We start from the raw sequence: 27,932 nt of genomic DNA, 5'->3' as shown, positions 1-27,932 counted from the left end.
ACATTTCTATAAAAACGAATGTGCTGTAATAGTAATAAAATGATGGTGAATCAGACCAGGAGTGGTTTCCAAATTTGAATTAATCTATATAAACCTAATGGCATCCTAAAAGCAAAATCCCAATTCTTCATTAACATTAGCTGTTTAGTGCCACCTAGTGACAAGGGATAAAAAAAATAGACTGAATAAAGAACCTAGGAGTTTTGGGTTGGCTGGGAAATTGGGAATAAATTATTATTTTTAATATGTGGCTCTTTTTTAAGCTAAATCATGAAAACATGAAGCAATTTAAAGTTTCTGAATACCTGCATGCTGTTGAAGAGAGTGTTGATTGACGTCTCTTCTTCTTCTGCACTGTTGCGGACTTCTTCGATCATGGCTTTCAGAAGTACAATGGCCTCTCGGGTTGAAGTCTGCAACTCCTTCACTGTCTATAATGAACACACAAATCAGTAAATACACCTTTACATCTAAGGCTGTATTATCACTATAAACTGTGCACAGGGTGTTCCTTCATTTATCAGATGACTAGTGCTGAATATTGCTGCAGAAGCCTCCAGGTTTTTCTGGCAAAGACCATGTGACTATTGCCTTGGCACTGGTGACCTAACTGGTGTGACTTTATAAATAAAATCTATATGGTATTGCATTCTAGTTTTGCAGAGTTGCTTTTGACTAAAGAAAGGAGTTCTACTTCCATATTTATTTTTAGGGAATCCTAAATTTTTTCCTCTGGGTGTCTCTTCTATATTCAATTTGTATAGTTCTTATCTGCTCGGAGGTCATATACCCATAACCCACCCTCTCTTCACACCATTAGAATGGAGGCCCCGTGCAAAGAAAAAAGGATAGGAAAGTGTGACCTTACTGTGCTGACTGTACACATCGGGGGGAAAGTCGAAAACCTTCACCCCAGAGCATTTACAATGCTTAACTGATCAACTTGAACCACTAGGGAAATAAACATATTCCAGATATAAAACTTATAGCCATAGTTGTTCCAGAGGAAGGCAAAAAAATCAATTTGCTCCCACAGGGAAAAATAAATACTTCCTGATCCACTGAGACAATCAGATGTTCCCTGGATCAGTGTTGTCTTTACTTTAAATCCTTAATCCCCAGGTATTTTCTGTGCTTCTAGAAATGATCCAACTTTTTCTTAAAGCGATCTATAGCAGTTGCTGAAACTACTTCCTGAGCCGATTCCACATTTTCACAGATTACAGTGAAGAATCCCTTTCTTATCCGGAGCTTAAACTTCTTTTCCTCCAGACGCAAAGAGTGCTTTCTTGTTCTTTGTAATGATCTCAAAGTGAATAATTGGGAAGAGAGTTCTCTATATGGACCATTTATATATTTATACAGGGTGATCATATCCCCCCTTATACATCTCTTCTCAAGGGAGATTAAGTCTATGATCTACCAGAACCCCCACATCCTTTTCTATTTCTGACTCCCCCAAATGTTTTCCCCCTAGACAGTATGAAGCATGCATGTTGTTAGCTCCCAAGTGCATAACTTTACATTTACCTATATTAAATGTCATATGCCACTTGGCTGCCCATTCAAAATGCTTGTAGACTATAGACATCCTATATGGACTTAATTCCATTACATAGTTAGGTGTCATCTGCAAACACAGAAATGGTACTTTTAATCCCAAACTCTATATCACGTATTACCCTTCTGCTTTATCATTTTGTTGGGGTAAATCATGAGATGTATCTCCCTCTGTTTCTGTCTCATTTTGTCTTTCATATAACCTAAGTTTACTTTGTTGAAGAAACATGTAAACCTTTCTGGCCCATCATTAAAATACATTCATATAAAACATGGATTGTCTGATCAGCATGGAAAAGCAGAGCCCTTCTGTTGTATTTTCCCACTCATAGAGGACTGCTTTGGGTTCCCATACACCGGATAACTATAGAGAAGGGAAGGGGTCCCAGCAAACGTTTGTTCTCTTTGTTAATATTAACCAAATCTTCTGACTTACTATGACAGCTTGATCCAGCTTTTCACATCCTAACAAGTAAGCTGTTTCAATATCAATGCAGTGAGCACGACTTTCCCTGAGGAACAAAAGCAAACCATGTATGAATCATATTAATAAATCATAGATAAACAGCCCAATATAACTTTTAGTTTAAATCAGGTAAATATATTGCAAATGCATTAAAACAGAAGGTGTGCAAATTCTTACAGTTCATTTTATTTCAAAGCAGCCTGTCCCCTGCAAGTATGCTGCAGAGAATAAATGTTGTTCCCTGTGTGGAAGCAGGGGTCTTTCTGCTGAGGTCAGGGACTAAGTCAACCTCTGTTAAAATAAAACTGATAACTGCTGATTTAAGACAAATGACAAGAGGACAAAGTCATCAGCTTTTTACCATGTTGTGATAGTACTTTTATAATAAAGCAAGAATCCTGTACTTTGTAGTGCTGGTGACTTTGCTTCTGTTTTCATAAGTTCTACATGGCACCATCCGTGGTTTCCACTTTAGGCACTCTTCCTCTATTACAAGGCCCGTTTGCTGTAAGGGATGCATTCATATCATGGACAATGCCGATCTTAAGAGCTCTATTTCGGACTCATCAGTGCAGAGTGTTGGACCTCTGCAGAGATACAATTGCTTCCACATAGAGCAAGAGTCTTCTCAAAGGCATGCAGCCAGAGGACAGGTTTTACTGTCACAGGAGTAAATATGGGACATTCAGAAATTGGTACTGCAACAAACTTTTTTATCTTTGTTTATAAGGATCAATAAAGAGTGTGATATTACAATGGGTCTCAAATGGCTGTTATGACCCCGACACACAAATTTATGAGCAACTCCGGTCAAAAATGTTGTCACAGGGAATAGCTGTAATTTGATTTGTATTCCTGTAAAGAATTATACCAGCTGTGAGCCAAGTCATTCTGTACCTGAACAGTGCGCTGTGAGAAATGAAAGAACTTTTTTTGTTCACAACTGCAAATTGCATATTGAAAAGTCATCTTTAAGAATAAATAAATTACAAAAATGGGTTGTAAAACCACTACAGTTGACATTCAAAAATCCGTCCTTCAATAATCCGGATTGTTCAATTTTCTGGCATGGATTTCGGAGCGTATTTCTAAATTTAAACTGTTTTCTGAAGGCTTGTTTATGTTTTATATGGTGCTGTACTCCAGAATCAGCTGTAAGGTTTTGCTTTTCCTCCATAAAATGAAGCCGTTCCTGTTGCTGAGGATGCTGTTACTGTCAGTCATGAAGATGATCTTCCTGACAGCCTATCTGCTGTTTAGCTTCATATCGAGGGTACAGTAATGATTACAATTTACTATTGACTAAAAGGCACTATTTTGTTTAGTTGAGCTAAAATTCTGTAAAACTGTTTTATTTAGTTGGTGAACATTAAAATTTAATTTGCTTTTCCTTTTGTGTCATTTCATTTTAATATATACAACATATATAACCTTCAAAAATTCGGAGGTTGCCGGATTTCTGAACATTGTTTTTTATTGCATTTTCTTGATGGATTTCATTAAAACCATGTAAGCCATCACTTACACTTGCATGTCCCGGAAACAGTTGATGCACAACATTGATTTCTTCTCTGTAGAAAACATGATATAGGGTTCCTCATGTAATGCTGAAATAATAAGGGGAAAGCAATGTAAATTAATACTGCTACTGTATATTTGAAAATTGATTCATCACTCTGGAGATCAATGACAGTCAGTCAATGACAGAAATCTTATAGGTCAGGAAGGTCAGCTCCTGGTCCAGCCATCCAAAAAACAGGCCTGCACTAATATCCAAAGCTTTCAGACCTCATGGACCACTAAATTCATAATTTAATACCCCGGGGACCATTATTATGAATGTTTTTAAAAAGATAAATACATTTGTATAATAATGATCTTTCTAATGGTGACTGACGAGGACTGTGGCGGCTCTGATTCATTGATCAGCTCACGGGTAAGTGAAGTATTACAATTGTTACTATTATCATTAGTTGTATTATCTTTGGGATTATTAAAGAAATACAAAATATTTGTTTGCTTTTTCTCCCTCATTATGGGTTTATTTCATTCTAAAAATCAAACAAGAAATGATAGTTATCAAAGTCAAACTATTTGATGCCAATAAATATAACAGTTAAAGAAAATACACAGCTAAGGTCACACTTACCTAAAAAAGCACCTGAGAAATAAACAAATAAAATAAAACAATCAGATGAGAATCGGTATTGGCGGAGCGGGGTGACTGTTGTAATAATGGAAACAATACTGAAGCGTACGGCTCGGCAATGGTTGCCTCATACAACTTAACACTACACTGACGTCACGCTGCGCCTCCCTTGTTTTTCCGTCTCTAGCACAGTTCGTGAATTTAGAGAAATTTAAAGGTGAGAATTGTCATTCAGAATTTTACAATTTATGAGAATAATATTTTTGTTTTATTATTATTAAAACATTAAAATTGCAAAATATTTCCAAATTTTTCTGTGAAACACCAAAACTTTCTTGAGGACCACTGGTTGGCGACGGCTGATCCAAAGCACACCATACCACATATGGGCAGACATAGAAAGGTGCAAAGTGTGTGGCTGCACGCGGGCCCATGGGTCAGTTAAGCAGGAGCTGGCCCAAGTCAGTTCTGCACAGGGGCCCACTGTTGGCTACATCCGCCAATGCAATGTACCACAGCTTACTATAGTGCTGGGGACTGTGCATTGGGTTGCTATGTGTGAGATGCCATAGCTGAGTGGTAATGTGTGCAATACTGAAAAACATATAAGCAAACCATACGACTCTGGCAGGGGAATAAAGGGACTGGATGTGGAACATCTCCAACTTCAAATGACAATTGCCTGGCTGTCATGCAGATCTAATATTTTTAATAATTAGTCCCTAATTATTTGTTACCTGCCACAGGCTGGAGATCACTGAACTTTAGCAGGTCAATAACGGCTGATTCAGACCTGTGGTGGGAGCAAGCAATCCCACATAGCTCATGGAGGATGGCAGCTTACCTGCATCATGAACTGACGTGTTGGTTCTCAAGAACCAGTGTTTGCAGGTTTGACAGCGGGCAGCAGTGGGTGGCACTGAACTACTCACTGCTGCCCCCAGTCTTTCTCTTTTGGGCTGCCATGGGTACATATACCATCTCCCCCAAGGCAGTGGTGCACTGGCATGAGAAAGTAGTAACCACACCGCAAGTTCCGCTAGTGTGAACACAGCTTCAAGCGTACCTAAACTCAGACTTTTCAATTTACATAAAAGGGTAGACAACCCTTTAATGTAAGAAAAAAATTTCTGTTGTTTGATTGTTTTTTTTTAAGTGCAAATCTTTAAAAAAAAAAAAAAGGAACCCCCCCCTTGGCGATCGAGAATGAATGGGGGCGCAAAGCTTCCCGAGATACCTATGTCATGCATCCCGGGAGGCTCTTGGGTGCTCCTTCTGCACATGCCCAAGATGCCCTTTTGTTAAAAGGAAAAAAAATTGCCGATCTTACACATGCGCAGTGAAATCGGCAAGTTTTTTTCCCATCTACGTCACCGGACCTTGTGCCTGGGTCAGGTGATGTAGGAAGAAGAAGCTGGAAAAGGAGGAGAAGATGGTGACGCCGGGCGCGCCGGCCCAAAGACGGATGCCAGGACGACGCGGGACCTGATAGACGAGACCACTGGATGAATCGGACTGCCCTGCGGGATTGAAGGTAAGTGTATTTTTGTTGTTACTCACCTCTTTGCCTCACCATCCTATCACAAACATTGTATACACTGAAAAGGAACGTGATTTAATTTTTTTGCAGTGAGAAGATACTTACGGCACTTCTTATGGATGTCCTTGGCACGTTTGGCCAACGTTACAATCTCATGGCGAGAGAACATTTTGGCTTTGTGTGTTTCATCTCTGCACTTTACACATAGAGGCTGATTGCAGGTATTACAGTAATACATAAGTTCCCCATCCTAGAATAAAAGATACAAATGGGAAGTAATGATTAGAAGGGGGTGTAAGTGCAATATGACTATTGTGGGACTGGCTTGACGTATCCTATGGTTATGTAAGTCATGATGACGGCATAATGTGGCACTGAGTATCCCCAAGTGATTGCCCATGTCCCACATAGCTAAGACACATATCAGTACTACCTAAATATTGTTGGCAGATGCCTAGGGTGCAATATGATGTTACCTGTTTCTTGCACTCCAGGTCACAGTTGGCACACTGAATAACTTCCTCAGAATCAGCAGAACTGTCCACCAGGAACTTAAGTAAGCGGTCCACAGGGGGTAATCCATTATTCCCTTTTACAACAGACTGTTGTCTGCAAAAGTAATAAAATATATATATGAATGAAAATGAGAACTACTGCCAAGCAAAATGTCATTAAAGTTACAGAAACTTGCAACATTGCTGACTACTAACGACTGCACGATGCAAGAATGAGTGCTGTAAATACAGCACCGTTCTGCTCTATGGAGAGGGGAGGGGGAGAACGACAGAGCACTTTCTCCCCCTTCACTTCCATTAATATCGCTCTTTGTCCATCATCTGTGGATCCACCAGGACAATCGTTCAGACGATGAGCACTGTACACATGCCAGATTCTCGTCTGATATTGGCACCGAGCCGATTATCGGACGAGAACCATTGCACGTGTGTACGTAGCCTTAGTGTTGTCAGCCTCCAACAGGAAGTGCTGTTACTTGAATGAACCAAAAGTCAGGCGCATCGTAATGGATTTGCAAAAAATTATTTCTGGATATAAAGTAATATCCAGGAAAACTGTATACAGTGAGATATGAGAATAAACATACTGAAATGTACATTGGGGCTTTCATACACTTTAAAGCTGATCTACAGGTAAAAAGCTAAATACACATATAAAGTACATGCATGTGAACTTTCTTTACTAACAATAATTCCAAATATTTGCACCTTGGTGTAATATAAACTTAGGACAGGGGTGGCTAAACCCCAAAAGAGGTGATAAAGGAAAGAAGTGCCCAGAAAATCAGGGTATCATTGCCTTCTTTTTGCCCTGCAAAACAAGGAATATGTAATATTGGATTTCACAGCATCACTATCCCCCAGTGCAGCTTTTGTGAAGCCTTTCCAGCCTCATAAAGAATGGACAATAGGAGAGTCACCCGTCCTGGCTATATGGAGATGATAATGGAATATATAAAGATCTCTCCTTCAGAAATCTCACCAATAGATGTAAGTGTATACTGTTTTTTTTTTAAATAAAAAGACATATTGTGAATAATGTGCTAATATCTAATGGTGATGAATATGTAAACCTTCTAGATCTCCTGAAGAAGCGGATGATGCGAAACGCGTAGAGAACTCTAGAACGAATAAATAGTTCTATTTATCTGGAATTGTACACCATTCTTGGTAAAGATTTTATGTGATTTTTAGAGATGAAATGAATGAATGTTATTGTTTTAATGTTTGATATGATTTTAAATAAATGGATATATTTTGAATATACTTATGATACCAATTATTGTTACTGCCTTAAAAGTCCCAGTTTTCTTTTGTATGTTTATGTGAATTAAACCTATGATAATAATTCGGTTTAAATGGGTTTCATTTAAAAATGAGACGCTATCAGCACCTTCCAGCATGACAGCAATCTGGCTCTGGGATAATAGGCCTCTGTTATCAGTTCCTGTCCAGTGTCCCCAGCAGTCTTTGTCCTCACATTCTGTCTGAGCTAAAAGTAGAAGCACTTATCCTGCAGCTGTCCCAAGCTAAAGCCTTTCTGATCTGCCGGATTGTTATGTGTAGGTGCTCGCAGCAACGTACAGTTGTCTGTATATTCTCAGCATTATGTGACCTGTATATCACCCGTCAGCTATAGCGATGTGCAATCTTTGCTTTTATGTCTATGTAACATTTCTTGTCTTTCTATAGAATTTTACAATTTGGGAAGGTCACAGGAAGCACGTAGCCTTTACCCCTTGTATGTGTTTATCCAATAGGAAACTGCAAAAAATAAAATCACATCAACCTATCAGATATTTGCTTTTTTTCCATATATGATAAAGCTAAATTCTGTTCATTCTCACCTCTATACCTCCTATGCTACGTTTTTCTACTTATTATTATTATTAATATTATTATTTTTATTATTATTATTAATAAACAGTGTTTATATAGTGCAAACATATTACGCAGCGCTGTACATTAAATAGGGGTTGCAAATGACAGACAGATACAGACAGTGATACAGGAGGAGAGGACCCTGGCCCGAAGAGCTTACAATCTAGGAGGTGGGGGAAGTAATAGGAGGGGATATATGTAGTGGTGAGAAGTATTGAGGGTTTACAAGACAGAAGATGGGTAGGCAAGTTTAAAATAATGGGTTTTTGAGTGATCTTTTAAATGAGCAGAAAGTAGGAGCAAGCCGAATAGGACGAGGAAGACCATTCCAGAGAGTCGGGGCAGCTATAGAAAAGTCTTGTAGCCGTGCGTGTGATGAGGTTATGAGTGAGGAAGTCATTAGTAGGTCATTGGAATAGCAAAGAGAGCGGCTGGGGGAGTATTTTTCTATCAGGAAGGTAGAGTGGGACAAGAACTGTGGAGGGATTTGAAGGCAAAGAACAGGAGTTTGAATTAGATTCTAAATTGAAATGGACTTCTGTACTAACTTCAGATCTTTGAGGTTGCCCTATTCTATATAAATTATATAGTGATCACAAAAATAGAAACACCATTCTTGCAGCATCTGTATTTTTTTTGTGAGTATTGTATACCTAAAAGGCATTTCTCGGATTGGGGTTTTCTCATGGTGACAACTGTGGACCATGCCAGCCTGATGTGTTTGAGCCAAACCACGTGTAGTCAGTCTCAGGCCCTGGGATGATGAGGTGACAACTTTGGAGCATGATAAGTAGAAAAAATAAATAGCATGTACCGCATGTAACCCACTTTACAGGCATGAGCTTACATTAATGTGTGTTGTGGTCATGTGTATATTACCGAACAACGCACCTCAAAGGAGAAACGTGTTTCAGAAATGTGTTTTCAGCATTACAATAATTTCATTTTTTGTTTCATTTTTTTTCTCCCATCTACCCGCCCCCCCCTTACATATGATGCAATGCCTATATTCTGTATTTTTGGCTTCCACCCAGAACACCTCGCTCTTATTTCATTCCTGCCTTGTACTATCCTGATATATGCTAAAAATCTATATTTTTGTATGTACTGTTCTCTATCACTTAATAATAATGTCATTAAATTGTATTTATAAAGCAACAACATATTATGTAGCGCTGTACAATAAATAGGAGCTGCAGATGACAAACCTTCATACCAGGCAAGTACAAACAATGACTTGGGAGAAGAAGAAGAGGATCCTGCCCGATCATGTTTAATATATAACTGAGATATAAGACTGAAATAGTTCTCAATATATATTGAAGGTGAGGACAAAATGACTAATATGGATATCCTGAGCAAACAAACATGCTAAGGAGAACATGGGCCAGTGTAACGGGTCTTATCTATTGTAAAGCACTAGAAGCAATCATAAAAAACATTAACACTTTTATGAAGAGGTTGTCCAAAGCAGAAATGGAGCTTCTATATTTAGGATATAGTAGAGAGGTATAGATAAAAATGAGAAAACTTTTGATGGGTCCTCACCAGTTCAAAACGCTCCTTACATCCTATCCCCCAACTCCCATCATGTACTATTTATACCGCATGACATCCCCCTGTATAAACTTACATATATCCCCCGTCCACCATATCCAACTCTATGACATCCTTATATAAACCCATCACATACCCTCCGTATATACAACTCACACCCCATCACACCCATCACCTATGTACCCCTAACACCCAACCCCACACGTTCCTACTTGTAACCATGAAACCCTAAGACACCCCACCCAGCAAAACCCTACTGCATGCATTGGTGAAAGCAATTTCCACCAATTGCTGTTTCTGGTCAGAGAGAAAGGTTGGACGATGGTGAGAAACAGAAGGAACATATGCATTATAATTCTCATATTAGGAGCCTTGTATAGTACTGATATACACATTAAGTAGTGTTGAGAGAAGAACCATAGAGATCTGCAGGAAACCCAGTAAATTGACACATAAAATTCTGCATGTCTGTATTGATTATAATTGAAGCCACTTACCCACAGAGAGGACAGGGAAGTCTACTGTCTATGGTCCTGCCTCGGAGACAGCTGGCACAGAAGCTATGGTAGCAGTCCAGCAGACACGGATGTTCATACTGCTCATGGCACAAGTAACAGGCCAATGGGTGGCAACCGGCATTCTCCAGGTCCTGCAGATTTTCCAGGGGTGAGAATATTCCTCCAGACATCTCTGTGAGCACGATACAAATGTATATCAATCATAAATACATAATAAAGGTATAAAAGACAACACCATATACAATGGGCCAATTAAAAAATGTCAATATACGAGGCAACACTTAAGGCAGCCCTAAACGTCCATATGATAACCCCTAAAATGCCAAAGTAACCAGCAGGTTCAAAAACATGTTTTTCCTGGGCCAGAGCTGTTTGCCAAGCTTCAGGCAGATATATAATGCACAGACTAAAGCAGATTTAAAATCAAAGTTCCCCTTCACCCTCCAATACCTTTGCAACATCATTTTTATTTTTTGGAACAGAATCTGCTCAGTCCTAAAATGTGTAAACTGACTTAAATGAATTTTCCCTCAGGCCCTGAGCTCACTGGAAGTGTGTTTCAGTATACACACACGTATAAGTTTATCGAGGGGGCAACATTTGGCATGACATTGTACCTGAATATTTCATTGATGTATGAACAGCAGGAAATAGGCTTCTAATTGCTGAGTAAACAAGCCAATAAGGCTGACAGATGAATTTCCACCAGCACCAATGTACTATGAAATGGGAGAATTGTGTATTTTACACAGATGACAAAGGCAGGTAGGATACGTATATGGACAGAATGTAGTTGGAATATTTTTATCACATGTTATGCCAATGCCTGATTGGTAATGATGTAAATTTTTGCTGTCATAAAAAGCTCCAGGTGTCACTACTACCCTGACTATGTGCTTTGGTTTCTCCCACCTGCCACTGCATCTCTACTGTGTTCTGTAATGATGCGGTAGTTGTCAGGATAAACCAAATAGCCCAGCAGGGGACACCCTATATGACACCCCCGTAAGGTTATGGAAACTGGCCATCATGGTGCCTGGATGTCAGTGGGTGATTCAACCCACCAGCGTGCACCCTTGACCGAAATATCAGATATAGGTTTCATCACCCTTTAGGGTAAGAAATGCATGAAATAATTAATTAAAATCACAGTCCAAAGCAAACAATGGTCAAAGATTGATTTGTCAACAGCCTAACTGTACTGGAGCTTTGTTTGCTTTGTACACCAATGCAGTGAAAAGTCAAGAGCACCGCACTCTTAAAGCCATGGCTGTACCAAATCAGACAAGAATCCGACACATTTCAGGGATCTGCTTTCCCTTTTTCAGGCACATTATTAAACACTTACGGTATTATTAAACAGTTAAATAACACTATTGCAAACTGTCCAGAATATGAAATATAAAGGTCAGAAACTTCACACCTGCATTCTGACCAACATATCCATTGTAACTATTTGTAACTGGGTCAGACTCCTGTTTCACAATTGGTGATTATGGGAAAAAATACAATACTGTAGTTAGAACCTGAATCGTCAATCTTCCCAAAACTTTTAAAATATTAAAAAAGGTCCATTAGTGCAATATAATTCTATTCGTTTATAATACCAAAAAGGGGCATTGATCCTAAACTCATACCTTTTTATTCCATTTCTTAAAAAGTTCAGATCTACCAACAATGATATTCCAGGAATGAATGGTGTCTAATGGATACTGATACCTGTTGGAGGCTCCAGTGGAGAAATATCCTCATCATACTTGGCAGCTATGTTCCCTTTCACCCTGGATTCACCCAGCTCCTGATAAAACATTCTCTCTGTGTTCTCCCCCCTCTGATGCAGCAGAGAGGTGACACCACGGAGGGACAGATCATAAAATCAAATCAAATAAACCACAACATGGTAAGACCTGTTCAGACCTCCAGGCCCAGCCATGTTTCAACACCGGAGTACCTGGGAGGTATAAAAAACCCGTAGATAGTTCAACTCTCCAGCAGACACCAAACACAGAATTATTAACATTGGGTAGGGTGACCCCTGAGTCTCAGCAAGGATGCAGCACATAGCAACAAGGTGGAGGCCATAGGAAGTACAAATGTTGTGATACTAAATTAATCTAAAGAAGCGTTTTCAACTTTTTTCATATGGGAAACCCTTGAAATAACTTTCAGGTCTCAGGGAACCCCTGCCAATAATAATGATATGCCCAATTCATTACCTGGAGGTTAATGAGATTAATGATTCTTACATTGTTAGCCAGTGGGAATATTGTCACCCTTACAGATCCATTGGTGGCAGTGGTAAGTGACCTGAGAGGAACAAGGTGCTCATTGCTCAAAGAACCCCTAGCAACCCTAAGAACCTTGTTGAAGAATCACCGCTCAAATGCACTAAAATATTGTAATAGAAATGATTAAAACGCTGAGACTGCAGCTGTCTAACTATTCCTATATTAGCTAATTTTATTTATTTATTTTTGCCTCATTTGTTCATGGAAATGAGGATTTTAGGAACATATTTAATAAATGTGGAGAAAAGTTTAAATGTTTGTGTTTCCCATTTCTTGATATTGTGCTGTATAACACAGAGCCGTAGCTGGAACCTGATGGTTATGGGCAGTACAGATACTTTATCTCTTCCTTTTTTTCCTGCAATGTCCCCCAACAATATAAAGATATAAAAGTATAAAAATAAATTAGATTTCCTCCAAACTTAATGAAAGGACTGAACTTACCTTGTTATACTGGCTCTTTGGTGGGTACTGGCGGCGCCCCTTCCCTCTGGCTTTGGCTTGTGGTGCAGGGAGGAATGACAGAAATGTGTTAGCTTTCCCCTGGGCAGGATACATGGCGGTGACGTGTGGACGGTATCTAGAGTGACAACGCTCTGCCAGAACCAAATATCTTCCACTAATGAGCTGCTCGGTGCAGAGTGAGATCTCTAAAATAGACCCCACTTAAAGGGACAATATCGGCTTGCTGGTAAAGGGACTAAAAACCTGAAGAAAATAATAATTACAATGTAAATAAAATAATTAATAATGTAAAATCACATTTGTCTAGAATTTAGAAAACCTACACACATGGGCACTGCAGTACATACCATCAGGGGACCAACATACCTGTACACATGGCCACTGCAGTACATACCATGAGGGGACCAACATACCTCTACACATGGCCACAAAAGTACATACCATCAGGGGACCAACATACCTGTACACATGGCCACTGCAGTACATACCATCAGGGGACCAACATACCTGTACACATGGCCATTGCACTTTGTATCTTTCAGAAGATCAACATACCTGTACACATGGCCACATCAGTACATACCATCAGGGGACCAACATACCTGTACACATGGCCATTGCACTGTGTATCTTTCAGAAGACCAACATACCTGTACACATGGCCACTGCCTTGTGCACCACTCAGAAGACCAAGCTTCTGTTCAATATATATACTGTATATATTAATGTTCTGTTGCTGTTATGCCCACCATTGCTACCCCATTTTACTTTTATTCTTGCACCCCAGTGACCACAGAATTTAATGACCCCTCACAATTATAAACCATATAAATTTAGTAGTCAGAAAAACAGAAACCTATGCAAAATACAACACCGCACAAAAAGAAGCATGCACGAGCAACCTAATTTCTATGCTTGCTTTACATACGGAGAAATGGAGAATGTGGACATCGGCATGAACAAGGTCAGATGGTTTTTAAAAGTGCAAAGGTGTAAAATGATTTAAACCAGAACTTAGGAGGCTTCATCAAAATGTCCATTATGTGGAGAGCAATAGGGATGAGGTCCAGTTGTATCCTCGGGTTTGCAGCAATTTTGTTCAATTGCAATTTTGCAAACTTTTCAGTTAAAAAGGATTCACATGATCACAACCAGAAATATGAATCAGCCTAAAATGTAGTGAGTAGTTTTTTTCCCTGGTCAGAGTTAAAAAAGTCAATACGTTCTTGGAAATGATAACCCTGAGCCCTTTGTATAGAACGATTGTCATATTGTCAGTGTGTTAGGGTTGTTAGGTAGAACTAACAATTGTATGGGCTCTATTTAAAAAAAATAGAAAATCTGACTTCCCTCAAACATTCCCCGGTGGGAATGCTCCAGGTCCAGGTGTTTTATTGCCAGTAATTGTTTCACATGAGGGAATGTCAGATTCTCTCTCTCTTTAGGGAAATACTTCAATTTGATTATTGGCCTTGGGACGTGTCCCCATGGCAGTGCCAGGTTTCCAGTGTCTTTTATTCGACAATAGCTTGCTTCTATGGTCTTGTGGATGAATATAGGGGTTGTTTGGGGTAAAACCTCAATTTTTAGTGTATTAACAATACAATAGGCCAGGAACTGGCCTAACATCTGTGCAACAACACACCCACACAGGGCCCCTAAAGAACCTAAAGGCCCCATAGGACTCAGAAGTCCCATTGCACCATAAATAAATCGTGAATGGGCATTGGGAGATGGGCAGTGGTAAAATAAATGTTGAGGCATTTTTTCCAGAGCTTTTTGGTGACTTTGTGTATTATTCTATGGACGTCATCATTGCATACCATGTCCCTCCCCTCAGGCACGTTGTCTTGGCATCACCTGTGATTCTGCCCTCTCATTTACCCCCCATATTCAGAACATTTCCAGGTCCTGTCACTTTCACAACATCTCCAAAATCCACCCCTACCTGTCCCCAGAGACCACCAAACTCCTTATACACACTCCTATCATCTCTCGTCCGGACTACTGTAACATCCTCCTCTCTACAATCTATTATGAATGCTGCAGCCAGACTCATCCATCCTTGCCTCCGCTCCTCTTCTGCTGCCTCTCTTTGTAGTTCTCTTCATTGGCTTCCATTACACCTGAGAATCAAATTCAAGCTTTGCCTTCAAATCCCTCCACAGTTATTGTCCCACTTACCTTTCTGCCCTGATAGAAAACTACCCCCTAGCCACTCTCTCTGCTCCTCCAACGACCTACTACTAATGACTTCCTCACTCATAACCTCATCACATGCATGGCTCCAAGACTTTTCTAGAGCTGCGCCGACTCTCTGGAATGGTCTTCCTCATCCCATTTGGCTTGCTCCTACTTTCCGCTCATTCAAACGAGCACTCAAAACCCATGTTTTCAAACTTGCCTACCTGTCTTCTTCTGTATTTTGAAACCGTAACTACTTCCCACCAATCCATATCCGCCTCCTATTGTGTGTTACTTCCCTCACCTACTAGATTGTAAGCTCTTGGGAGCAGGGTCCTTTCCTCCGGTGTCACTGTATCTGTCTGTTATTTGCAACCCCTTTTTAATGTACAGCACTGCGTAATAGGTTGGCTATATATAAATCCTGTTTGTTAATAATAATAATAATACTATACCCAACTATAGTATTTCATACCATTATTTTTATATAATGTAAAACTAATGGAAAGACAAGCCTAGCAGGGTCTGTGCCCAGAAATCTGGCAGAGTTGGTACAGTTCTGTAGTTTGAATCCCTATAAAGATGGCACTCTGCCCGCATGTGCAGTAGAGATCTTATCGATTAGCTCAGCGCTCGACTGACTCTTGGAGAAGTCGATCAGCTCCGCGCTCGAGTGCTCAGGCCTGGTTGTTTAGAGCGCGTGCGCGATGGAGGTAGATCTTTGCAAAGCGCGTGCGCGGCGGTCTCTGCCTCTCATAGCGCATGCGCAGCGGCCTCCTCTTCCTTTCAGCCATCTGAGGTCGCCATGGCTCCCCAGGTGTGTATCGTGCTCCTCGGATTTTTGAGTGTTGGGCAGTCGTCAGAGCTCCGGGCCCGACCTCACAGCTCTGGTTAGGTCCTCTGTATGGAGGGGGATCAGAGCCGAGAGGTCGGGTTGTGTCTGGTGGCCGCCGTGTGCTGACAGAGCGGTGTGCTGAGCGTGTGGAGTGCGGCCTGCTGGGAGGCCTCATCATAGGGCGGACAGAGCTGCGTCTGTATGGGAGGGGGCCGGCTGTTTGCAGCCTCTATAGATAGTATGTGACGGTAACCTACCCGGGGTGATGATTGGGAGGTGATCGGGGGAGGGTGTGAGGGGTTCCCGGTACACAGGCCGGGTCTCCATGTGCAGATCGCTCGGCCCGGCATTGTCATAAGCAGATCTGTGTATAAAATAATCTGCCCCCACAACTGCAATTCCTCGTGATTGGTAGTAACTCCCCCCCCCCCCATATCAAAAATGCATGTGCCTCTGCCCCTATACCCCACCCCAAACTTACCCAAAACGGGTTGTACTCCAGTCCCCCATCCCTAATTGTTCATAACTGGTAGTACCCCCCTCACACACACATCATAACTAATTATTTGGGTGCCCCCCCCCCCCATCATGGATGATGACTTCCTCACTCATAACCTCATCACACGCATGGCTCCAAGACTTCTAGAGCTGTCCTGACTCTCTGGGATGGTCTTCCTCGTCCCATTCGGCTTGCTCCTTATTTCCACTCATTTAATAGAGCACTCAAAACACATCTTTTGTATACTTGCCTACCCATCTTCTGTCTCTTAAAACTCTCACTACTTCCCATCACTCCATATGTCCCCTCGTATTGTATGAGACTTCCCCCACCACTTAGATTGTAAGCTCTTCTGGGCAGGGTCCTCTCCTCCTCTGTGTCTGTCTGTCATTTGCAACCCCTATCTTATGTACAGCGCTGTGTAATATGTTGGTGATATATATATATATATATAGATATATCCCGTTTAATAATAATAATGCAGGTGCCTTTTCCCCTATTCCCCACTTCTGATTATCCCCAAAACTGGTAGTACTCCCTCACACACACACATATAACCATTTATGCATGAATACCCTCCATTACCATATATCCATGCCCCCCTCCCCCCGTCGGTTCCTAAAAACTGGTAGTACTTTGCCCCCCTCTTCTGAATTACATGAACCCCACTTTTCCATCTTCCCCCCCAAATTCTCCATTACTTGTTGTAACCCCCCCCCCGGCCATACCTATCCAGCAATAATATGTCCCCCCATGTCCCTTGCAGTAACAATGTCCCCCCATGACTCTACCAATGTCTCACCTCCTCCACCCCTGCTTAGGATGGGTTTGTAGGGGGAGGGCTGGTACCACTATATAATAAGGTAGAGTCTTTCCTTTTGCATATCCACCACCCATTACTGTTGGTATTCATATTCTTTAGGTTGCTGCCAAGTAATGACAAGTTCAGATGGAACACTATAAAAATATACCATTTTTACACAAGAATAATACAATTTCTATTAAATCCGTTTACCAATTCATAATTAAGGAAGATAGCTGCCCAACCACACATCAGATAATCATTGCCCGGGATGAATGGCTGTGCTTGTCTTGGGTAAGATTCTGACGTGTACAGCGGTTGTCGGACATTGTTCATGGATCTCCCACAGTTGGTCCAGGAACGACTTTTATACAAGGCAGGAGGAGGGTACGGCATGGTGCGCTCCATCGCTCCCCCCTCTCCATAGAACATAAAGTTTGCTGTGTTTTATCATGAAAGATCATTTCCAGCAACGCGTCTTTAACTTGTGTGCTCTGCTTTACTTTGCAAAATCTTTGAATGTCAAATTTGGTAATGTGGAGCTGTTCTGTGTTACCATTGTAAATGTATCTTGTTTCTAGCACTAGCTGATGGGCATTCTTGTAAATCTGCAGTAACATTTTAGGAATATTTGGTAAGATTCCCTGCAATGCCTGCTGCAGCTTTGCCCATTGAGATTTCCTCGGGCGGTTATAAAGAACTCATTATAGAGGTGTGGGGGGCCGAATCATGTCCCCCTTCATTTTATATGCCACACTTCAGTTCTTTAATGTCCCTAACAAATTCCTATCTGTCTCTGCCCTGTCTCTATTCTTGTTGGAAAATCTTTACATAAACTTAAGCAAGAAAACTTTTTTTGTAATACTTTGTATTAAAGTGGAACTATACTGAAAATAAAAAAAAATACACCTACATTTAATCCCGCAAATCGCGTAGTGCTGGTCCCGCGTCATCCTAGAATTCCTTTGGGCGCCACCATCTTCACTTCCTTCTTCCTCATTCTTCTTGGCACATTACCCGATCTCGCACTGCAGGAGTAAGATCAGTGACGTAGCCAGCTGTAATGGGGGGGGGGAGCCGATCTCACTGCACTTGTGTAAAAATTCCCCTTCTGCGATTGTCTGAGATTGGGGCATGTGCAGAAGGAGCACCGTGAGCCTCCTGGAAGGCTCTGTGCTCCTATTCCGTCTTGATCACCACTGAAAGGGGGGGGGGGTGCTGCACCCTTTTTTTTTTTAAAGGGTTTTGCACTTAGCAAAATAAATAGTTAACATTTTTGCTTTGCGTAGAGAGTTGTTTACCCTTTTATGTAAAGTGAAAAAGTTGAGTTCAGGTATGCTTTAAAGAGGAACTAAACTCAAAAGTCCTCTAAAACAGAAAAAATTCACTTAATTTCAATCCTGCAGCGCAGTCGATCGGTCCGGAGGTGTCTTCCATCGGGTCCTGGCATCCATATTCGTGCCGGTGCTCCAGATGCCGCCATTTTCTTCTTTTTCTTGGTTCTTCTTTCTACGTCATCCGACCGAGGTGTAACGTAGATGGGAAAAACTTTTTATTTTTTTTCCTTTTCAAAAAATGGCTTGGGTATGCGCAGAAGGAGAACCCAAGAGCCTCCCGGGATGCGTGATGTAGGTATCCCGGGAGGTTTTGCGCTCCCATTCATTCACCTAGTTCGAGGGTCAGCAACCTTTACTATCAAAAGAGCCATTTTGCCTCCTCTTCCACTAAAGAAAAAAAGTCTGGAGCCGCAAAACATAACACAGTTTATAAACTTTTAAAAGTTTTAATATTTTTTTAATTTTACCTGTTACAACAAGTGTGCATGTGTAGGCCTACTTTGAAATAAATTAAACACTGAACTATGCCCCTAGTAGCCTCCAGCTTCTAACGTATCATCCTGTTACATTAGCTGGAGGCTTCTAACGTAACAGGGTAGATTTTTTTGATGGGCAGAGTTCTTTTATGTTCTGACGATGCCTTAGCGATGAAATTTGAAGGGGTGTTAGCCACAGGTGTCCCTCATTTGCAGCTTTAATTTTGTTCACCTGTACCCCCCAATCTTGAGTAATTGGGGTTCAGGTGCTAGAAGCCTCCAGCAATGTGTAACAGGGTAGATTATTTTGATGGGCAGAGTTCTTTATTTTCTGACGATGCCTTAGCGATTCAATTGTAGGTGGTGTTAGCCATAAGTGTCCCCCACTTGCACCTCTATTTTGGTCACCTGTACCGCCTCCCCCCCGTTCCAGAGAAATTGGGGTTCAGATGCTTCCAGCAATGTGTAACAGGGTAGATTTTCTATAGGCAGAGTTTTTATGAATTTTTAGGAGGTGTTAGCCACAGGTGTCCCGTACTTGCAACTCAAATTTTTATCACTTGTACCCCTGTTTCCAGATAAATTGGGGTTTAGGTGCTAGAAGCCTCCAACAATGTGTAACAGGGTAGGGGTTTTTGATGGGTGGAGTTTTTAGGAGGTGTTAGCCACAGGTGTCCCCCACTTGCACCTCTAATTTTGTTCACCTGTACCCCCTTCCTGTTCCAGAGAAGTTGGGGTTCAGGTGCCTCCAGCAATGTGTAACGGTAGATTTTTTGGATGGGCAGAATTCTTTATGTTCTGATGATAGCCTAACAAATAAATTTTAGGGGGTGTTAGTCACAGGTGTCCCCCACTTGCACCTACATTTTTGGTTTTGTACATCTCCCCATTCCAGAGGAATTGGGGTTCAAAGGAGGGGGATGTCATTGTACACACCCATTTGTACACGCCCCGTGGTAGATTTATTTAACTGGTAGATTTTTTTCATTAGAACACCGGATAGGGAATCCCCCTCCTCCGCAGTGTCTTGGAAGGAAGGGGATCCCCCATCAGAGATCTCCCCTGCAGCAGCCTAAGGGAGCCACAACAAGGAGGCTAAGAGCCGCATGCGGCTCCGGAGCCGCAGGTTGCTGACCCCTGACCTAGGTGATCAAGAATTAGGAGCGGTGCTGCACTCTTGACTACCTTTTTATGTAAAGTGAAAATGTTGAGTTTAGGTATGCTTTAGGCAAGCAGATGTAAAACAACAGATCTCATCTATCTATCAATCTATGGTAGCTTGCTGGCAGGGTTACCCCAGACCGAAGTATATCAAAGCTTCCACCATTCTTACCCTCCCATATTCATAATACTACTGTAAAGGGGACTGGATGGTCCCAAACCTCGTGCACATCATTAACACAGACCCCCATTCAGGAAAAGACAGGGGAAACGCTGCAATATCTTCAGCAGTTGCAATCCGCAGCAATGTTTAGATAAAGTATTTTTCTGCTGTGATTTAAATTGTATGGGGAAAAAACACATTTTAATTTTTTATAGCAAGGAAAACATTGAATTATTAAAACTTTTTGAGGTATATGTGTGAGGACAGAGAATTGGGGCCAAATACCATGCAGTGAGGGAATCCACGCTCCTTTTTTGCTTGCACACCGCTGTCCTGATCATTCTACATCAATATTAATAATAAACAGAACTTATGTAGCACTCTACAATAAATAGGGGTTGCAAATGACAGACAGATACAGACAGTGACACAGGAGGAGGAGAACCCTGCCCAGAAGAGCTTACAATTTAGGAGGTGGGGGAGGTAACACACAATAGGAGGTGAGAAGTGTGAACGCAGTGTATCAGATAGCAATATCCGCACTCCCATATTAATGGACCCCAATGAGAAAAACATTGACAGCCTGCAGAGCTTCCTACCCAGTCCAGTGGTATCAGACTCTCCAGCATTCCTCGTTCCTTGCAGGCAGCACAAATTTCACATCGTTTCTTGCAATGAATGAACTTGTGATACCGTTCTTGGACCTAGCAGCCAGTCACCAGTGCTGATCTCTGTGATGTTACAGAAAAGGGTGACGTTGCTGCTCCTCTAGTTTGACACCGGGTACTTTGGGGACAGTTTCTGATGAAGGTGTGATGGTGACGTATGGCCCCTATGTTTTGAATGCCGCTTGCTCCAGAGTCTTATTTAGCCATCATTAGCTGGGTCGGTTTACATAGATTGTATTGCTGTCCAGAATCAATATTATGCATGACATTCATGGCAATATTCAGGAAAAAGCTCTTCATACATGGCTTAAGCATATAAGTGATCCTAGAATGTCAGGACGGGGAGGGTTTATGCACGCAAGTGGTTTTTACCTCTTAGAAGCCAAATGTCAGGTCGGGCTACTGAAGTTTTCAGATCTCTTTGCTGCAGGACCTCTGTGAGCAGCACATTGCAATGAAATGAGAATGTTTCTGTATATCGTGGATAAGATGTAAACATCAGCTAGGAAGAAAACTTTGTGGCCAGTAAAATGATCTTATAGCACAGGAATCATTCAGGCTTGGCTTTTAGGCTTTGCCGATATCCAGTACTACGACTGTACTGCATCAATGATGCATTCTAAATTGGAGATTTCTACTTTGCTTGTAAAAAATGAGTTTAGATCTGGCACTAAATGCCTTTACAGGAGAGATCTTTGTATCTTTGTTTTCTAAAACTGTTCTTTTCTTATCTTTAGAAGAAAATTGCGACTAAGGGCAGCAAGAAGAAGAAGCAGCTCCTAAAGTTCACCTTGGACTGCACACACCCTGTTGAAGATGGCATCATGGATGCTGCTAACTTTGTAAGTGGAGGTTCCGTCCTTGGGCTTAGCAGTGGTTTGTTTGTTGCTGTGCGGAGTTATTTTTACTTTTAGGAAATCTAGTATGATCCAAGCTAATTTGTTGTAAAGTTTAGTCTGAAATAGTGTCACGTGTTTTTATTCCTGGGATCTGTGTAATGCCAGGAATAGGTTTGTATTATTGACTTGTATTTATATACCGCTGGCATATTACGCAGCGCTTTACAAAGTCCATAGTCATGTCACTAGCAGTCCCTCAATAGAGCTCACAATCTAATGTCCCTACCATAGTCATATGTCTTTACAACAGTCCAAGGCCATTTTTTTAGTGGAAGCCAATTAACCTACCTGCTTGTTTTTGGGATGTGGGAGTACCCAAAAGAATCCCATGCAATCACGGGGAGAACATAAATCTCCGCAGATAGTGACCTGGCTGAGATTGAAACCTGGGACCCAGCGCTGCAAAGGCCAGAGTGCTAACCACTGAGTTGTTTTTCCAATTATATATCAGAGTTGGGTCTAAGACACTGGCCCACTTTCCACTTCTTTTTTTTTTATGTGAATGAGTGAATATGGGAAAGCAATATCAAGCGCAGAGTTGTATAGTTGTGCAGTGGTTTGGGACTTTAATTTGCTTGTCTGTGCCAGGCCTCCGTTTTTTATAGATAGAAAGGTCTCCGGAATCACTGTGAGAACTCCCCTTTGCTTTTACTGTCTCTCGGCTTGTTTTGGATACCTCAAATAAAAGTCTTCCAAAGAAATGACAACCACAGTTGTATTTTACATGTACGCAAGATAAAAAATGATAACGCTGGGTGAAATAAATTTCTTTGAGCTAAAAAAAAAAAAGCAATTGTTTGTTTTTGCATTGCTGTAAGTGGATATGAAGCTGGATGGAGATATGTATGGGGGATTTATTGCTTTCTCTAAACATCTTACTAAAGCCCAAGGACTCTCAACCTTCAATTTTGTCAACATTACACTTCGTGCTGCAGATCAGTGAGAGACTACAGACCTAGAAATGGTTAAAACAGTAGACCTTTTTATATGGGGAAACCTTGAAATAATTTTCAGATCATTGGGGGAACCCCTGATATAATTATTATATCCTAAGCTCACAATACATTTGCCTATTCAGTAGGAAGAATGCCTCTTAAATTGCTGGCCATTGCGAAGAATGTCATCCTTACAGATTGACACCAATGATCTTTTTGGCTCTTAAACCGACCTGAGAGGAACAAATTGCTCACCCAGGTTGGGAAACATGGAATTAAAACAATGACTGAAGGGCAGGTGTCTATGTTGCCTAACTATTACAATGAAGAAGAAACCTAAATTGGAAGTGGTGGCTGTCTGATTTAAAATGAGTGTCCTCTTGAAAGACTTGATTTTGGTGCAGATCGTATTGGTTAGAAGGATAGATTGTAAGCTCTTTGGGGCAGAGTCCTCTTGTCCTCGTTGCTACCCCTATTTAATGTACAGGGCTGCGTAATATGTTGGCACTATATATAACTCCTATTTAATATTAAGTAAGGAAACAGCTGACACCTGATGTATTCTAGTCTTGATACATACACACATTGTATAACTAATAATTCAAAATGAACAATCTTCAATGAATGGATGTTTGCAATGAATGACCTATGAACTCAAGATGTGATAAATTATTAATACTACAAAGTATTTTTATAGCTCCACCATATTACGCAGCACTGTACATTAAATGGGGGTAGCAACGAGGAGAAGAGGACCCTGCCCCGAAGTCGATAGTCCTGTCAGTAGCTGTCCCCCAAAGGAGCTCACAATCTAATGCCCCTCTCAGTCATAGGTCATTAATGTAGTCTTAAGGTTAACTTTTGAGGGAAACCAACTAGCTTTAGTGCATGTTTTTGGGACATGGGAGGAAACTGGAGCACCCGGAGGAAACCCACACAAACATGGGGAGAACCTGCAAACTCCATGCAGATAGTGTCCTGGCTGAGATTCGAACCTGGGACCCAGCGCTGCAAAGGCAGGAGTGCTGACCACTGAGCCACCATTCTGCTCAAAAAATAATAAATCGGCATCAATGTGATTATACATAGAGCTCAGCAAACTTCTGTACTGACCGCAGCTGAGATTGTTTGCAGATCAGACGCCTACCCACCACATGAGTAGTTGAGTGAATGATCGTTTATTGTCCTAATGACATTTGTACAAGCAAAAGAGGACAGATTAGTATCACTTCATCAGAATGCAGTGTATGTTGCACCCAAGAAAATGAATATAGGTTGTCATCCTTTTATGTATGCTTTCAAAGTGTGTCAGTAACCATTTGTTTTGACCAGTTTTCTAGTGTGTACATAACTTAGGCTAGGTACACAGTGCAATAATTGTTGTTGGAAAACAAACGCTTAACGACTGATCAACGATCGTTCACTAATATTTTGAACGATCGTATTGTGCACAATTCTGTACATGCTGAAACGATATGATCATTCAAATATGATCCACCAATAACGTACTCGCTACTTACGATCATTTGAACGGTGCACGAAGTGACATGTACCGGCGAAGTGTACCATAGAATAATCCACGATCAATGAACGACTGCACACACAATAGATAGCGAACAATCGTCACTTAATCAGATCGACCAGGACAGTCGTTCGTTTCCAGCGACGCTCGTCGTCATTGTTGGCCAGTCGTTGTGCACTTGTTAATGATTATCGATCAGTCATTAATCGTTCGCTTCCAATGATAATTATTGCACGTGTGTATGTAGCCTTAGGTCTTGGTGCTTTCCACCTTATAGCAGGCTACTTTAATCTCAGATAAGATTATTAATAAACAGGATTTATATAGTTCCAACATATTATGCTGCGCTGTACATTACATAGGGGTTGCAAATAACAGACAGATACAGACAGTGACACAGGAGGAGGGGACCCTGCCCTGAAGAGCTTACAATCTAGGAGGTGGGGGAAGTAACGCACAAAAGGCTGGGAGATCTGTAGTGGTGGGGAGTAGTGACAGTTTTAAAAGACAAAAGATGGGTCCAAAAGAGTTTACAATCTAATATAGTACAGAGAAGGTATTAGGGCTATATAAGATGAATAAATGGTGCAGACTACTGATGTAAATGCAAAGATGTTTAGGAGCAAAGTTGTGAGCTCAGTCAGCGTCCTCCCTAAATCGGCACCTTTGTATCTAAGAATGGAGCAGAGCTTCTTGCATAGCTGCTGACAGAATTCATATTGCCCAGTTTAAATACATTGTCGCTGGCCAATTTGGTAGCCTTTTAATGTGCAGCTCATTTGCAGTCCAAGGACATGTAACGTATAAGTTGTGTTAGCTTGTGAGGTAAGGTGGCTTTGTTTGGCTTGCAAACAAGTGAGAAAAAGGCAGCCAATGTCCTCAGTGATGCCTTTTTTTAGTTTAGTTTTAGTACATTTTCAGCCTTGCAGGAGCTTCTGCCTTTACAAAGTTGATTAGTGTTATACATACTGAATCCTTTCATCTCTCTGGTAAGTAACCGGATAAGAAACACCTCATGCAAATAAACTCAGTGAGGTTGCTGGAATTACCATATGTTTTTTTTTTTTCTTTTTTTCATTCATGAAAATCCTTAATAATGTAACCGTTTTATATCCTATTTATAAAGCGAAAACCCCTATAAGTCTCGGAAGTGTTTATTGCTTGGCAGTTCCATTATCTGAAAAGAGAATTAAATCTTTTCTGCGGCCTGTAGTCCTGAATATGGGCTCCTGTCATTCTCCATGATTTTCTATTAGCTTGTACAAGGTGCTGATATTTTAGACAGAGCAGCGGGGAACATTACTGTAAATCTTAGTTTTCAGATTTGAGTGAATGGCCATTGTAAAATGTCCAAACTAAAAGTTGTCCTTAACTTATTACAGGAGCAGTTCTTGCACGACCGCATCAAGGTGAATGGAAAAGTTGGCAACCTGGGTGGCGGAGTGGTCAGTATTGAGAGAAGCAAGAGTAAAATCACTGTGACTTCAGAGGTGCCATTTTCTAAGAGGTGAGTCGGGCCGGGATTGGACATGTATGGCAGAACTTACATTGAAGCATCTAGTGATAACATAGTTTTATTAGCATGACCTGACCAATCCGTAAACGCTACGCCTCTTTTCACTGCACGACAATGTTCCTTAAAATACACAACATGGAACATATTCGGCACCTTCCAGACAAAGAATTTTAAAAATTATTTTGGAACCAGATTACACAGTTTAGGTGCATGCATGCATAAAAAAAATGCTTCAAGTCGTGGTGTCTATGCTTGTTTTAGAATAATTCTGACTTTTGTATATATCTATGAAAACTCTGAGCATGTCCTCTTAATGAGAAGAATTATCGTTTATCGTAATTCTGGGTGTAATTTGAACAGTCATGAGCAGAAACATTATCACTCATGTGGGTCATGAAAAGGTAAAGCTGCTATTAATATGAAAAAAAATTAGCAAAAGTCATGTAATGTGGCCAGCTTTTGATCCCAGTTTTATTTTATTGGCATAAGTGGGCAAGATGTGGCAGCAGGCAGTATGGTAAAGTGAGAAGTGCTGGAGATTATAAATTTGTGCAGTATTAGCTGAGTAGAAGTATGAGAGGGTACTAAGGCAAGTGGTATGTGCAGGGGAATAAAACTCGATGGGTATTACAGTTGGCAGGATGAGTATGATGGTAGGCATTATGGAAGGATGGATTTGATAGTAAGCCTTATGTATAGAAGGTTATGGCAGCAGTCAGTATGTGCATGGGAGGACTGTTGGAGAGTAGGACAGCTTGCTTTTAGTGGAGTTTGGTTGAATTAGCTGCCATTCGATCCAATAGAACCTCCAGTGTAACACCTGATGGCCTGTAGTTGCATGTTCTGTTCCTGTCCAGTTTTTGAGAACCATAACAGTATTGGTTTTTAAAGCTGGGTGGGAAGAAGCTGTAGGTTCATGTATTGTGACCTAACTTTTATTAACCACTCAAAAACAGATTGGGTAGTTACTAAAAAAAGTGCCAAGTGGTGTACCCAGTTGAAAGGGGCCGGGGAGAACACTTTATTGGTCACATATCGGCATTTATATAAGGCTGCAATATCTGATAAGTTTGTGGGGACCCTTTGTTTTATACCTAGACCAAAATTTCTCAGTGTCATATTTTGTGATTTTCAGAATTTAACTGTAATAAAAAATATATGAGGCATTGGGTGGAAGTATATATTGTAATGTTCACTAATTTTCACTCACAAATACTACTCCTTTTTTGTTAGGTACTTGAAATATCTTACCAAGAAATACCTGAAGAAGAACAGCCTCCGTGACTGGCTCCGTGTGGTTGCCAACAGCAAGGAAAGTTATGAATTGAGATACTTCCAGATCAACCAGGATGAAGAGGAGGAGGAAGACGAAGATTAAGTGTTTGATCTGGATATCAATTTTTTTTGTTTTGTATAACCCAAAATAAAAATGAGAACACATTGGGTGTCAGTGTTATCTGTTCTACAGGGTAAGAAATGCAATAGCTTGTCTGCTAAGTTCTTGAAGAGCCTTATAATGTTCTTACCCTCCATAAGTCTTTCCTCCTCCTTACGTAATCTTCAGCCTCAAAATGTGGGGTTGTCTTTGATGTCTCTATGTACAATATAGGGTTGTTGGGCCTGTATTTTACATGATATCAGAAGTGGTTTGCTTTATGACTGGTACAAAACAAGTGGCTTTGTGGGAGTGTTTGCCCAAACAACTGTAGGGAAAGAAGCCTTGAGAAGCCAGAAATAAGGTTATAATCTTTTTATTCTCCAGCTGTCTGGGTTCACTTTTTCTGTAGGCGAGAGCAAAGTATTAAAATCCATCAGCATTTTGTTTTCTGTTTTTTTTTTTTTTTTTTTTTTTTGCCAGTGGTGTATAGAAGACTAGTCATTTTCCACTAAAAGAAAGCAGCCATGAGTGGACTTTACAAGCACAGTGCAGCCTCTCAAATTGTTTTACTGCACAGATCTGTGGGAAATACAAGGAGATCTAGAGAATACAAGGAGA

At 40.9% G+C, this 27,932-nt stretch overlaps 2 protein-coding genes across 2 annotated transcripts in view; one reads left to right on the top strand and one right to left on the bottom strand.

Moving 5' to 3' along the window:
- RNF207 (ring finger protein 207) overlaps nucleotides 1-13,203 on the bottom strand; it is a 35,480-nt gene extending 22,277 nt beyond the window's left edge. Inside the window, exons 1-7 of the mRNA XM_072427320.1 lie at nucleotides 12,919-13,203; nucleotides 10,166-10,358; nucleotides 6,192-6,324; nucleotides 5,821-5,965; nucleotides 3,552-3,633; nucleotides 1,997-2,072; nucleotides 306-431 (exon numbers count right to left, since the gene is read on the bottom strand). Of these exons, the coding sequence (XP_072283421.1) occupies nucleotides 306-431; nucleotides 1,997-2,072; nucleotides 3,552-3,633; nucleotides 5,821-5,965; nucleotides 6,192-6,324; nucleotides 10,166-10,356 (753 nt within the window). The 5' untranslated portion in view covers nucleotides 10,357-10,358; nucleotides 12,919-13,203. The remainder of the gene's footprint in view (nucleotides 1-305; nucleotides 432-1,996; nucleotides 2,073-3,551; nucleotides 3,634-5,820; nucleotides 5,966-6,191; nucleotides 6,325-10,165; nucleotides 10,359-12,918) is intronic.
- A 2,628-nt stretch (nucleotides 13,204-15,831) lies between these two features.
- On the top strand, nucleotides 15,832-27,376 carry RPL22 (ribosomal protein L22). Its single transcript, XM_072426936.1, has 4 exons — nucleotides 15,832-15,940; nucleotides 21,802-21,906; nucleotides 25,803-25,927; nucleotides 27,170-27,376. The coding sequence occupies exons 1-4, from the start codon at nucleotides 15,929-15,931 to the stop codon at nucleotides 27,312-27,314; spliced, it is 387 nt and encodes a 128-aa protein (XP_072283037.1). The 5' UTR covers nucleotides 15,832-15,928; the 3' UTR covers nucleotides 27,315-27,376.
- The last annotated feature ends 556 nt before the right edge of the window (nucleotides 27,377-27,932 follow it).

Source organism: Pyxicephalus adspersus, chromosome 11 (assembly GCF_032062135.1).
Source record: "Pyxicephalus adspersus chromosome 11, UCB_Pads_2.0, whole genome shotgun sequence".
NCBI classification, from domain to species: domain Eukaryota; kingdom Metazoa; phylum Chordata; class Amphibia; order Anura; family Pyxicephalidae; genus Pyxicephalus; species Pyxicephalus adspersus.
The sequence above is the reverse complement of the archived record's forward strand: the minus strand, read 5'-3'. Positions and strand labels throughout refer to the sequence as shown.

Excerpts from the sequence above, each read along its gene's own strand:
- RPL22 (XM_072426936.1), top strand. Across the intron at positions 21,907-25,802 it reads TCATGGATGCTGCTAACTTT|GAGCAGTTCTTGCACGACCG; the intron begins GTAAGTGGAGGT and ends AACTTATTACAG. Across the intron at positions 25,928-27,169 it reads GAGGTGCCATTTTCTAAGAG|GTACTTGAAATATCTTACCA; the intron begins GTGAGTCGGGCC and ends CTTTTTTGTTAG.